The sequence below is a fragment of the Agelaius tricolor genome, unplaced genomic scaffold (assembly GCF_023055355.1).
Source record: "Agelaius tricolor isolate 1412-34295 unplaced genomic scaffold, bAgeTri1.0.p SCAF_36, whole genome shotgun sequence".
NCBI classification, from domain to species: Eukaryota; Metazoa; Chordata; class Aves; order Passeriformes; family Icteridae; genus Agelaius; species Agelaius tricolor.
The window spans coordinates 1672688-1686159 of record NW_027269296.1 but is presented as its reverse complement, the minus strand read 5'-3'; the positions used below and the strand labels follow the sequence as shown (position 1 = coordinate 1686159).

The following is a 13472-nucleotide window of genomic DNA, read 5'->3' as shown; positions in this document are numbered from 1 at the left end:
GCCTGGTGAAAATGTGTCCTCTGCTCCTTGTCCTCTGCTTCTTGTCCTCTGCTCCTTGTCCTCCCTGTCCTCTGCTCCTTGTCCTCTGCTCCTTGTCCTCCCTGTCCTCTGTTCCCTGTCCTCTGTTCCTTGTCCTCCCTGTCCTCTGCTCCCTGTCCTCTGCTTCTTGTCCTCTGCTCCTTGTCCTCCCTGTCCTCTGCTCCCTGTCCTCTGCTCCCTGTCCTCTGCTCCTTGTCCTCTGCTCCTTGTCCTCTGCTCCCTGTCCTCTGTTCCTTGTCCTCCCTGTCCTCTGCTCCTTGTCCTCTGCTCCCTGTCCTCTGCTCCTTGTCCTCTGCTCCTTGTCCTCCCTGTCCTCTGCTCCTTGTCCTCTGCTCCCTGTCCTCTGCTCCTTGTCCTCTGCTCCTTGTCCTCCCTGTCCTCTGTTCCCTGTCCTCTGCTCTCTGTCCTCTGTTCCTTGTCCTCTCCTCCCTGTCCTCTCCTCCCTGTCCTCTGTTCCTTGTCCTCCCTGTCCTCTGTTCCTTGTCCTCTGTTCCTTGTCCTCCCTGTCCTCTGTTCCTTGTCCTCTGTTCCTTGTCCTCCCTGTCCTCTGCTCCTTGTCCTCTGCTCCCTGTCCTCTGCTCCTTGTCCTCCCTGTCCTCTGCTCCTTGTCCTCCCTGTCCTCTGTTCCCTGTCCTCTGCTCCTTGTCCTCCCTGTCCTCTCCTCCCTGTCCTCTCCTCCCTGTCCTCAGGACCTGCAGCTGGCAGAGGAGAGGTTCTGAACCCTCCAGCACCTGCAAATGGGCACCAGCACAAGCTGCAAGTGGAAATTTCCTCCCCCACAGCCCCAGGCACGTGGAGAGGGAAGCAGGGGCAGCCCTGGCACGGAAGATGACTGCAAATGTCTCTCTGAGAAGCTTTTATGTGATGTTTTCATCAAATAACCTCTCTGCCTGCACATTCCAGACACGTAGGTGAAGTGGATCCAGGCAGATGCTGCTTTTCCCTCCTTGAAAAAAATCTTCCTTAATAGCAAAATATATTTAAATCTTCCAGCATCCTGCTCTATAAAACGAGCGTGGCAGTTGCCCCCAGGCTTTACTGATAAACACAGCGGCCCAAATTCTTTCTTTGGGAATGTGGGTAAGTGGCTGATTCCAGGAGAAAAGGCGTTAACATCTGCCACAGCCATTCCTTGTGTGATTTCCTTGGGTATAACTGACACACAAAGAAGGAAAATGCCATGAAAAATTCCAGAAACACAAGAGCTGGGTCTTGGCTCAGTCCAGAGCTCTGGGAATGGACTGGATCCATTTGGATTTTCCCAAATATTGTCACACAGGACAGGTGAAAAGCTGGAAGGAGGTGTTTGTGTATTGAGACTTTTTAAAGAACCCATTTGATGCAGAGAGATTCTCCCCACACCCCTTTTGCTTTTTAAATGTAAGTAATTTGTCTGGAAGGGAAATTGTGGGATTAGCAAATTCTTTGTTCCCAGCTGATCCCAGTCTCAGATTATTCTACAGCAGGAGATGAATCAGTTGTTCAGTCACCCCATGTAATTATTCATGATTATTTTCCCTGGCAGGGCATTGAAAATGGGATGTGCACAACTAAAACACGGCATAAATGCTGAAAAAATAACGGCCTAGAGGTTCTGGAAATCTTCTGAGTTCATTTCGATTTTCATGTGATTGTTTGCTTTAGGAATAATTGCTGTCCAGTTTCTGGAGATGCAAATCAGGGGGAACAAAATATTATTATACATGGATCTGATGCAGTGTCACCTGGATTCCTGCATCCCTTTCTGTGATGGGGAAATTTCTGTGGAAAAGTTATAAATATAAAAATATATTAAATATAAATATATAAATAAATTTACATCTAAAGGATAGAAATATACAAATATCTACAATAATATAAAGACAGATTAAATATAAATATAAATATAAATATAAATATAAATATAAATATAAATATAAATAGTGAGTGTGGAGAGCAGGACTCTAAATCTCTATTTTGCCTGAGCATTGGAGTCTTATAATATCCAGAAAATTACTGCAACCTGTAATATCTGAAGGATTCAAGGCATATCCTGTTGGATATTTGGATTCCTGGAAATGTTCCAGGACAGAGCTTGGAGCAACCTGCTCGGGTGGAAGGTTGGGTGGAACAAAATGATCTTTATGTCCCTTCCAACCCAAACCATTCCATGATTCTGTGGCTGAGAGCATCATAATCATGGCAGTCTGGAAAAAAATGAGATTACAGGATTAGCCATAGGGAATTGCTTCCATCAAATCCATTTTCTGCTTCCTGGTGGACCCAACTCAAGCTGCAAAACCCAACTTGAGGTGCCCTTACAGTGAGAACTCTGGGGTTTTTTTGGGAGGAAGGGTTTCTTCCATGGTTCCATGTGCAGGCAGGCATTCCTGAGGATGGATATCCTGTGGATATTAAATTTGACAGGGATTGGGACTGACCTGCCCACATGAACAACACCACAACAATGATGAGAACTTCCCCCGCTCGCAGCTGTTGGTTTTTCTTCGCCATCTCCTTCATTGTCACCTCATCTGCACAAGGGCAAAGAGACACCGTGAGACCCCAAGGCCAGCTCAGAGCCTGGCTTAGGAGTGCTGGCAGAGTCCTGACACTCCTTAGGGCACTTGGATTGGGATTTAGGAAGGAATTTTTCCCTGTGAGAGAGGCTGGAATGGATTTCCCAGAGAAGCTGTGGCTGCTCCATCCCTGGAAGTGTCCAAGGCCAGCTTGGATGGGGCTTGGAGCACCCTGGGGTAGTGGAAATGTCCCTGCTCATGGCACAGGATGAGCTTCATGTCCCTTCCAACCCAAACCAGGCTGGGACTCCAGGATTCATCCTGTGACACCCTGAGGGGACAGGGCAGTGTTATCTGTCCCCATGGCTGCTCTCTCTGCTGTCCCTGTCCCTGTTAGTGCCATCTGCACCTGTCCCAAAGCCTGGCATGCTCCAGCAGCTCCAGCTCAGGAGTGTGGAGAGCCTGGCAGGATATTTTCCAGCAGAGCTCTGGGATTCAGAAAGGAGCAGAGCCTTTTTGCAGGGCATAATTCGCCTCCTTGGCTTCAAAGCATTAAGGAGATTACAGTTCAGGCCCCCAGGAAAGGAGCAGTGCTCCTCTTAGTGCTTCCAGATAAACAGCAATTCAGGATTTACAGCCTCCAAATCAGTTTAATAAAGAGAGTCAAGGACTCACATCCTCAGAACCACGGCCAAAAGCCCTGGAACAGGCTGGGCCCTCAGCAGGCAGGGGGGGACCTGGGTGTCCCCACAGCCCTGCACTGCCAGGCCCTCCTTGGAGCTGACAGAAAACCCTCAAGAACCTGGTTTGGCTAAAGAGGAGCAAGTGAAGGAGTTGCCAGTGAGGAAGTGCCTGATTTTCCCCCTGGAGGTATTGAAAACCCAGCTGGATCTGATCCTGCACAACCTGCACTGCTTGACCCTGCCTGGGTGAGGTCCCTTCCAAGCTCATCTCTCTGTGATTTGGCAGAAATATTGAAAATGTAAGAAAAGTGGGAGCCTCTGGGTATTTTTTTCCCTGAAACCCAAGCACAGGAGGTGTTGTGAATCCCACAAGTGCCCTGTGAGCACAGTGGGATTCCACTTGAATTCACAGGCTGGCCAGGAATTCCCCCTGGCATTCTCCACTTGTAGGGAGCAGGACACAGAGCTGCAAACTTCCTCTTCCTCACTTTGTTAGATCTCATCCGAGGTGGGAGAAGGAGCAGCCACCTCCAGCAGCACCTCCCTGGCACCTTGTGCCCCCTCAGCCCATCCTGAGAGGACACTCAGCCCCATGAGTGTTTATCTCACAGGTTTATGTATTTATCACCTATTTATTCTCCCAGCTCCTCTCAGCACACGGGATCCTGGTTCCTCTCTGCAGAGCCCTGTGTCCCAGGGGCCACATAGGAACTCACCCACACTTGCCTTTATTTTTAGAGGCTAGTTTCTCAGCTTCCCTGGGGGTCTTGAAGAGGACTGGCTCACTGGCAGGGCTCTGGCCTTGGATGCTGATGGACTGGACATGCACAATGTACTCAGTGTCCTCCTCTAGGTCCCAGAGGGCACAGGAGCGGGTGGTGGTGTTCACCTCCTGGATGAAGCGCAGCATCCGCACGTCCTTCTTCTGGAAGCCGAGAGAGGAGAGCACAGAGTGGTGGAGAGGCTTCTCCACGTGCATTTGTTGTCACCTAAGGCCACTGATTCCTGCCCTGCCCACCAACGTGGATGTGGAGGAACCGTCAGGATCCTTCCCTCTCTGCAGCCGCTGCTGCAAAGGGGATGGGGGAGCCAAATCCCCTCCAGGACCACGAGGGACAGGACCTGAAGGAATGGGCTTAAACTGCAGCAAGAGGATTTGGGAACCAAGGGCACCTGGGGGGAGATGGACATGGCTGGAACTGGGTCATTCTAGGCACAGTACCTGCTGGGAAATTGCAAATCCAATGACAACTTCATCTTCCAGGACATCCCAAGTGACCACGGCCGAGTTGGCTTTCAGGTGTTTGACTGTGACATTGACTGGAGCCGAAGGGCTGTCTGCAAGGAGGGAGAGCAGAGCCTTGACAGGGACAGGACACACAGCAAGGGCAAGGAGAGGAGTGGGAAAGGACCTTCTCCAGGATCTGCTTTGGATTTGTGACCTGGATATTGCAGGAACCCCAGGTCTCAATTCCCAGGGTGGAGATAGGAGATGTCAGCTGAGAATAAGAGTTACATTCAACACGGGTTCCAATGGATAGAGGGGAAATTTAAGTTAAATATAGGGAAGAAATCCTTCCCTGGGAGGGTGGTGGAGGTTGCCCAGAGCAGCTGTGGCTGCCTCTGGATCCCTGGAAGTGTCCAAGGCCAGGTTGGAGCAACCTGGGAGAGTGCAAAGTGTCCCTGCCCATGGCAGGGGGTGGGACTGGCTGATCTTCTGTCCCTTCCAACCCAAACCATTCCATGACTCCATGTGTGAAATACCCAACCCTTGGGAGGAATTTGTTGACCACCACAGCCCAGCCAAGCCCTGAGCAGCTCATTCATGCCATCCTCCCCAGCCACATTTTTGCCTGTCACAGTCTGACAGTGACAGCTGGGAGGAAATTCCAGCTCTGCCATGGACGTGTGCACTCAGAATGCTTTGAGGAGCATTCTGGAGGTTTGAAACACAGGAGTGAAATAACTGTGAGAGTTTATTTTGTTTTTCCCTGGCAGAAAATGGTTCCTTACAATGTTTTGTGGCTGATGTCAGAGCACATCCACTTGGAGCTGCCAGGACCTGGTGGATCCTGCAATGTGGAAAGGGCAGGCCAGGAGAGCAGGAGCCTGAGGCTCTGTGTTTATTCCCAGCTCCAGAGCACAGCTGAATTTCCAGTAGAATCCTCCCAGGAGAAGAGCTGGGCTCCTGTACAACCTCCCCAGGAGCCTCTTCCCAAGGGAGCTGCCCAGTCCAAAGCCCTCCCTGGCATCTCAAGGGAAGGTTTTGGCACAGCTCTTCCAGCTGGACTCTGTTCCCACTCTGGTGAAATTTAATTCACAATCTTCAGCTTTGCTCTGAACCCAAAGCAGTGAATGCTCTGAGTAGCCCCAGGAGGTCAGTAAGGTGAGGAAGAGTAATTTTATTCCAATTTTTATGAGAAATTTATACTTTTATTTCATGATAACCACCCCTTTGTGGCTGGTACAGGTCACCAGTACAAGAGGGGTGCACCTGTGCCCATCTCCAGTGACACTTGTTGGATTTATGGTCATTCCCAGCCGCCTGGATGGAGCTGAAAATATTCAAGCTGTAGTGTCAGTGTCTGACATCACTCCTGGTGAATGTTCCCCCTGGGAACAGAGGAGCCCAGAATTCCCCAGCTGAAGGTCACTTGGCACAGTGATCCCTCGTTCCTTTCACAGCCAGCAGGTAGAGCCTTAGGAATAAAATGTCTGGAGAAGCCATTCGAGCCAGACTGATTCTCAGTAAACAAAAAAAAAAGTCACTGAATGGCTGAATTCACACAAATTTAGGACTGATTCTCAGTAAGAAAAAAAGTCACTGAATGGCTGAACTCACACAAATTTAGGACTTTAGGAGGAGCAGCAAGTCTGTGATTCCACAGAGGGATGTCATTCCTCTCTGGACTAACAATGGAGTCGGTGTCGACCCGAAGCATTCTCATCTCTGCCCTCATGGAATGAGGCAGAATTCCCCAGCCTTCCTCTTGGAGGATGGGATCCCTCACCATCCTCAGCCTCCCTGCAGCAGCAGTGCCAATGACAAGCTGAGGAAGGAGACAAATCATCCTCCCCATCCTGGAATAAAAGTCCCTTCCAAAGCCGGCTGTGACACGAGGAAGGGACGTGGGTCTGCAGCTCTTCACCTTCCCCCGTGACTGAAGCAACAAAAGTCGAGTCTAATTTTAGGAAGGGGCGGTCAGCAGACAGGAATGTGCACGGGGAAGGTCTGTGAGTCATGCCTGATGAATTTGCTGGAACATACGGAGGACATGACGGAGTTGAGGGACGGGAGACAAAACATTCTCCAGCTGCAGCCAAGCACTCGGCCCTTCCCGGCTGCAGAGCTCAGTCCCGCCCTGGTTGTCTTCCCTGGGTATTTTTAGGAGCTAAATTTTAAATTTTTTTTTTTTTTAGGAGCTACCACTGATTTAGCCAGCTTCAGTTGGAGGAGGGCTTTGAAAAGAGATGAATTAACCCCACAGGAACAGAGAGCAGAGATCACGGGGAAAAAAAAAAAAAAAGCCGGGAAAAGGGAACAGCACTCGGAGTGTTCAGGTCCCCTTTGAAATTTGTGACCTTGAGGGAGGCACAGCATAAAAAGTGTCCGAGTTTCCTGATGGCATAAGATGTGGGGGAGTTGGGAGGACCTTGAAGAGCTGGAGGAGAGCAAAAAACTCTCCTGGGAAGAGGTGGGAGAGGGTGGAGAGCTGTGAGGCGGGAGGGAGACACTCAGAAAAGCTGAAAGCCAGAGCTCCAAGCCTCCAAAACTGGAATCTGCATGGAGGTGAGGGAGAATCCCCCTGGAGTGGGTGGTCAGGAACATTCTAGAACCTTTCTTTGTAGGAGTACCTGAGAGAGGGATGGGGTAGTGAAGGCAGCAGCTCTAAAATCCAGGAATCCAGGACAGCAGATCCCAATGTGCCTTCCCTTGCACTGCTACACCCAAATCAGTGGTGTCAAACCAGCATAAAAACACTAAAAAGAGAATTAAACCGTGTTTGACAGAAATACAAACCCAGGAAAATGAATTTCCTGCTCCCAGAGCTGCGGGGATAATTTGGAACCAAAATTTTCATCCATGAGGTTGCTTTTCTCCCTGTTCCCAAGAGATGAAATGATGAGATCACGACTTCCTAAGACCTAAAACACTGTTCCAAGATATTCCACAGGACTTTTGGCTCCCTGGCCCTGTTGCAGCTCTTTGTCAGTGCCAGCCTGGCTGAGATCAGGTGGAAAAGGTGCAATTCCTGTAATTTCCCAGCTGGCTGCAGGGGGTCAGCAGCTCGAGCAGGGCCTCGAGGTGCCAAATCCAAATTTTTGTTTCCTTCTAGAGTCATGTGCAACTCCTGGAAACTTTGCTTCTGTGCCTGTGGCAGCCAGGAAAGCTGCTGGTGTTCTGGGAGTGGGCACAGAGGGTGGGAATGCTGCAGGGATAGCGGGCAATGGGTTGTGGATCAAGGTTTTTATTTTTGTGCCTGTTTATTCCAGAGCTGCTGAGGGCAGCACATTCCTTGTCTGCTCCATTAGGGAATGGTGCAAGATTCCTGGTTTAGCACTTTAACTTCATTCCAGTGCAGGATGCTGGAGCAAATCCCACCCTCCAAACTGGCAGAGGATATTTACCCAAATTTAGATGGGGAAAAAAAAAAATTCTCATTTTCATGTCAGCAGAAAATCACCCCACCCCTCATTAAGGGAAACCCTGATGACTTCAGCTGAAATCCGGACTTTTAAACATGAATAGCAGCTTAAAAACAGAGGGTTTCTAAAATCCCATCTGGTTTGCTTCCCACAGAGTCAGGAATCTCTCATCCCCCAGGCCCTTGCGTCCCAGCCCTCCCCGGTTCCGCCGCACCTGGGGCGCCTTTGGCAGGAGCAGGTCGGAGCCTCCGCTGTGCACCAAGAAATCCTGAGCCCTGGAGATGATCCTTCATCCCTTGCCCGTGCTCAGAACCCCTCCCAGCCTTCCATTAAATGTTTTCCTCGTTATTGTTGGACTTTAATTGGAGAGGAGAGAGGGGAACACGGCTCACGCTTTGCAGCTCACGTTGGGCACAAGTGGCACGAGGAAGAAGAGCCCCCCCCTGCTTCCCTGCAAGTTGGATTCCTCATGGGAGCTCTGGCATGGATGGGAGCCAGGGGTGGGAAAAAGAGCAGGGGAAAGTTTTGTTCCATCCCACTGCTGCTGTCACCTGGGAATGGGGAAGATGCTGAACACTGGGGTGTCCAAACCTTTTGGGGCCTGGGAGGATCAGGGAGGTACCCAGGCCACAGCAGCATCACTGAAGGAAAGAAGGAACCTGTGGGGATGTCACAGCCTTGGGGTCACCTCAGGCCAGCCGAGTCCAGAATTCCACAGGTGTGGAATAAAGTGTATTTCTGGATTTATCTCCCCAGCCAAGGGGTGCCCAAAACCCCCTGAATTCACCTCTCCTGTGGAGCTGTTTGGAATTGCATCCTTGCCGAGGCTGTGCTGTATTCCCAGCGTTTCCCAACTCACTCAGCTCCTCTCCCAAGCAGCTCCTTCCCTGCTGGGAAGGGCTTGAGCTGCCTCAGAGCCCCAGGGCCATGGTCTGGTGAGCTGAGGCTCTGGAGCAGCTCATTCCCTGCTTTCCTGCAGCAAGCAATGAATCCCAGCCTTAATTCCCAGCATCTCTTGATTTCTGCACCACAACCTTCCCTGGAGATGCAGGAGGTGAAAGGACACGACCAGGAAGGAGCATCCCTAAAATCCATGAGCTGTTTTCTGCCCTTTCCCTGGGTGTGGATTCACACAGAGCTGCTTTTGCTGCTTGCTCTGTGCTCTCCCAGCATGGATCCCATCCGTGGCTGTAATTGCTTGTGGGTTTTATGGGCTGTGTGGGAAGGGCTGGCACATTGCTCAGCATTCCCAAGGGTTTTGATGAAGGGAGCCCCAGGGGGATGTGTGGGATCATTGCTGCTCCCAGCCCCACGGGAAGCAGAGCTGTTTGCTAAGATCCAGAGATTTCAAAGAGCAGAGAGGCCAACTGGTGGCTCTTTAGCTGGGAAAGAGGCAATTATTCCCTGCTGACCATTCACTTCCCTATAAAAATGGGATATTAATAGGCCCCCAGCCCCCTCCTGCCCACCCCTTGGCTCTGTGGCTGATTCCCCAGGGAGCAGCTGCCCAAACGTGCTGGAAATGCTGCCAGGAGTGTGGAGCCTTTTCAGGGAGCGCAGAGACTGTGGCCAGCCAACCACTGGGAATTCCTTGGGGCTGCAGGATGGAATATTTCTACCCTGCAGAGTCCCAGAGACAGGCAGGATTCTCTCAGGACTCCCCAATGCCACAGTTTGGGTTTAAATGCTTCCAGCTCAGAGCAGAGTCATTCCCATCATGGCATTTTTAATCCAGGATCTAAATATCCACAGAGAACTGGGTCCCACAGGCTTTTCTAGCTCCTCTTATCCCTCACCTCTGTAGTATCAGAGCAATCAGAGGGGGTGAGGAAGCCTGGGGATTTCCTGGGCAGTGCTGGATGCTGACACCAGACCTTTCCCAGGATTGTGCTGCCTGATCCTGGCCCAGCTCTGCTCCTGGATCCCACTTTTTACTGCACACATGAAGGTTTGCAGCTTCATTGCTCAACACATTCCTGCTTTTAACTGAATTATACTTGATCCAGGCCCTAGTTCAGCCTTTGGGCACTTCATAAACCAGCAAGAGTTTGTTTAGCAGTGAGCATCCAAAGGGTGAGGATGAATCCAGGAGCAGAACGTGCATGGCACTGCAAGCACATCTCTCTGGGAGGAATCTCCCTTTCCCACAAACAGAATCCCAGCAGGAAACAGCATTTGGAAGAGGATGGCTCAACCTTGGCTGCCTCTCACAGCACCAACCCTGCTGAGAGCCTGACACAGGGTGAGAAACCTCCCCATGCCAATTAAATCCCTCCCACGCCGAGCACAGCAATCAATAAAGCTCCCACACCATCCCCAGCCAGGCAGGAACCTCCCCGGCCTCTGGGATGGAGGGAGAGGCTGCAATGGGCTGCATTGTTGCTTCCAGATTGCTGAGACACCTTTTGCTGCTCTCCTGAGCCTGCTGAGCTTGTTGCTCACCCTGATCCACGGCTGATCCCAGCTCCCTGGGGAGCACATCCAGCCTGGGCAGCACCTGGAGCCAGATTGGTGCCTTTGCTGTGCTCTCCTTCCTCCCACAGGGCTGGGGGGCTGCCTGGGGAGGGGGTGAGGCTGGCTGGGAGTGGCTCAGGGGGTGAGGACACGCTTCAGAACCCAGCTGGGGGGGTTTGGTGAGGTGGGGCAGCTGTGAAGGGGCTCCTCAAACCAGAGCTGGTCCTGCTCCCAAGGGCTGGCCCAGGGCTGTGCTGGCAGGGGAGGTTTTACCTGAGCTCTGTCACCTCTGCTCTCCAGCTGACAAAAATAAACCTGACCTGAGCTGCTCCACGGGCTGGCACCTCCCAGTGAGGCTGTTTGCAAGGCACAGGGGCTGTGGCCTATTTTGGGGTCTGCCATCAGCACCCCCTGCTCTTTGAGCCCTCAGCAGTGCCCCGAGCCCAGCCCAGCTCCCCTCTCTTCATTAGCTCAGCCTAATGAGGAGGGGACAAAATTAAATCCAATTCCTGACTTGCCAACCATCCTGAGTGTTTCCTCAGGGACCTTCTGGAGCAGGGGGAGCGATGGGAGGGCATCACCCACCCAGCTGGGATTTGGGGTTGCCAAGGGGCATTGGTGTGAAGATTATTTCTCAGCCACCTCATGCTCCTGCTCCTGCTTCCCCTCCTCACTCACCTTGGCATCACCTTGGCAAAAAATGGTCCTGCCTGGCCAAAATCCCTGAATTCAGAGCAGGGCCTGTGCTTGGTGCCACTCACCAGCCCTTGCCCTGGCATTGCCAGGGGGGAATTTGCACCAGTCCCTCCTGGGCATGGCAGCTTTAATCTCTCATGACAGGAATTATTTTAAACCCACTCACACAAGCTCTGGGTGCAAAGGGGACAGACCCTGGAGCCTCCATCCCTGCCTGGGACTGATTTCCTCCCCATGGGCTTTTCCAGTGACTCTGGGCTCGTGTGCCTTGGGTGGCCTGGTGGCCACATCATCGGCAGGGCTGGGGACACGGAGCTGTCATGGTGGTGACGCTGCCACTACCTCTGTGTGACCTTGGGAAAATCACTCTGTGCCCTCATCCCTGGGAAACGGGGACAGCACAAACCCTCTGCCTCAGCTGGTGCAGGGAGAGCCCATCAGGACCCTTGGCACGGGTGACACAGGAGCAGGAGGCGGTGGGGGTGCATGGCAGCACCCCAGAGTGACACAGCTCACTGGGGACATGGCACAGACACCTCCCAGCCCAGGCAGGAGCAGGGGGAGGTTTTGGGCAGGGACACAACTCCCTGTCTACTCTGGGGTGCCGGGTGAGGTGATCCAAGGATAAGGAAGAGCAGGGAAGTGGCCGCGTTGACAGAAACCCCGAGTGCTGTCACAACTGCAGACGCCTCCATTGTGTTTTCCACGGTGTTTTCCTCATCCCTCCCTCCCTTTGGGAAGGTTTCATTAATCTCCCCAGATCTGGCAGTTGTGAAACAGCAACTTCAGGAGTCAGTGCCTGGCCAAGGACGGGTGGCAGGGCTGAAGGCATCCAGGGCTTGCTGCAGCCCTGTGTGTGACCCCAAATGGAACTCCAGCAACTTCCAGGGATGGCTGGAGGGGAGGAATCTCCACTCCCCGGAGCTCTGCATCCCTAATAATCACCCCCAGCCTCCTGGAATGCGAGATACCCTGGCAATCAGCAGGCTGCAAATCAAAGCAGCTGTTCCACCAACATCTTGCAGCCAGCAAAGCAGCCAGCCCTCAGCTGCTTGGGGCTGGGGAGCTCCCCCAGCACTGCCCACTTGACACCCACACAGGGGCTCCTGGGGCCACTGAAGGCAAGAATGGACTCGAGTCCATCCTGGTAGCTCCAAAATTAGCTCCAGCTCAAGGGACCACTGCCTTCACCAAAGATCCCCACTCCAGGTGAGCTGCTCAGCTCGGAGGGGCCTGGCTTTTGTGGCTGGGATGTGCAGTGTCCCTGGAGAGGTGCTTCCCCTGGGGCCACCGGGGTTCCTCTGGGACCACCCGGGCTCCTCTGGTGCTTCCCCAGCGTTCACAGAGCTCCCAGCAGAGCCCGGCTGGGCCCTGGACAGCTGGGAAGGGACATGGACAGAGCAAACCCGGCTTTGCCCCCTCCGCTCCGGTTCAGCCCCGTGACACCAACCAGAGCCGCTGCTCAGGTGCCCCAAACCTCCCCCTGCCCCTCTCCCTCCTCGTTTCCTCTCCCTCTCCCCTTTCCCCCACCTTCGTTCCCGGGGATGCCGCGAGCTCCCGGCTCTGCCCGAGCCCGGTGCCGGGGGCTGCGTGTCCCGAATCGCCGCCTCTCCCGCACCCAAATCCCGCCAAAGTCGCCCCAAACTCCGGCCCCTCCTGCAGCCCTGCCCGCTCCCTCCGCTGCCCCCGGGGGTCTCTCCTGGCACCGAACCCGCTCCCCACGGCTCCGGCAGCCGCTCCCCGGGCCCGGCCGCCCGTACCTGCCTCCACCGGGCGCAGACCGGCGTAGCTGAAGCAGAGCAGGAGCGCGGCGCCGGTGCAGCCGAGGAAGGGCTCCATCCCCCGCGGCCGCTCGGGGCCGGGCCGAGCCGCTCCGGGCCGGGCCGGGCCGGGCCGGGCCCCGCCGGCGGCGCGTCCTGCGGGCACAACGGAGCCGTTCAGCACCGCGGAGAGCGCCGGGGCCGCCGGTACCGCCGGTGCCGCCCGGTGCGGCGCGGCTCGGCTCTGCTGGGCTCCGCTCCGCCCGGCTCGCCTCGGCTTGGCTCGGTTCGCTACGGCACGGTACGGGTCGGCACGGTTCGGTACGGCTGGGCTCGAGCGGGAGGCGGCCCCGCCGAGCCCCGGCTCCGCCCGCTGCAGCGCCGGGCAGCCCCGCTCCGGTCCCTCCCCCGGCCCCGGGGGCGGCGGGACGGGGGCGGCTCGGGCCCCCCGCCCAGCACGGCCCCGCTCGCTGCCTCAGTTTCCCCGTCCCGCCCCCGCCGGGGTTCCGGCATAGCCGTCCCAGGGGTGCTCGGACACCGGGGGTCCCATCCCGGCCGGGAGCAGCCCTGGGGGCACAGCGGAGGGGACGTGGCACCCCCGGCGTGTCACCACACAGCCCTGCGGGGCAGCGGGCGCTGGGTTCCGAGGAGCCTCTGCAATCAGCCGTGCCTCCAGGGCAATTCAGCGGCACCCT

General features: G+C 54.5%; 2 protein-coding genes across 2 annotated transcripts in view; one reads left to right on the top strand and one right to left on the bottom strand.

Moving 5' to 3' along the window:
* The window catches only part of S100PBP (S100P binding protein), a 23635-nt gene extending 15503 nt beyond the window's left edge, over positions 1-8132 (top strand). The window contains exon 3 of the transcript XR_011683553.1: positions 8022-8132. The gene's annotated coding sequence lies outside the window, so the exon portion shown is untranslated. The remainder of the gene's footprint in view (positions 1-8021) is intronic.
* Positions 1-13472, bottom strand: part of FNDC5 (fibronectin type III domain containing 5) — a 16161-nt gene extending 2689 nt beyond the window's left edge. Inside the window, exons 1-4 of the mRNA XM_071453437.1 lie at positions 12778-13472; positions 4443-4558; positions 3947-4145; positions 2460-2552 (exon numbers count right to left, since the gene is read on the bottom strand). Coding sequence (XP_071309538.1) covers positions 2460-2552; positions 3947-4145; positions 4443-4558; positions 12778-12856 — 487 coding nt within the window. The 5' untranslated portion in view covers positions 12857-13472. The remainder of the gene's footprint in view (positions 1-2459; positions 2553-3946; positions 4146-4442; positions 4559-12777) is intronic.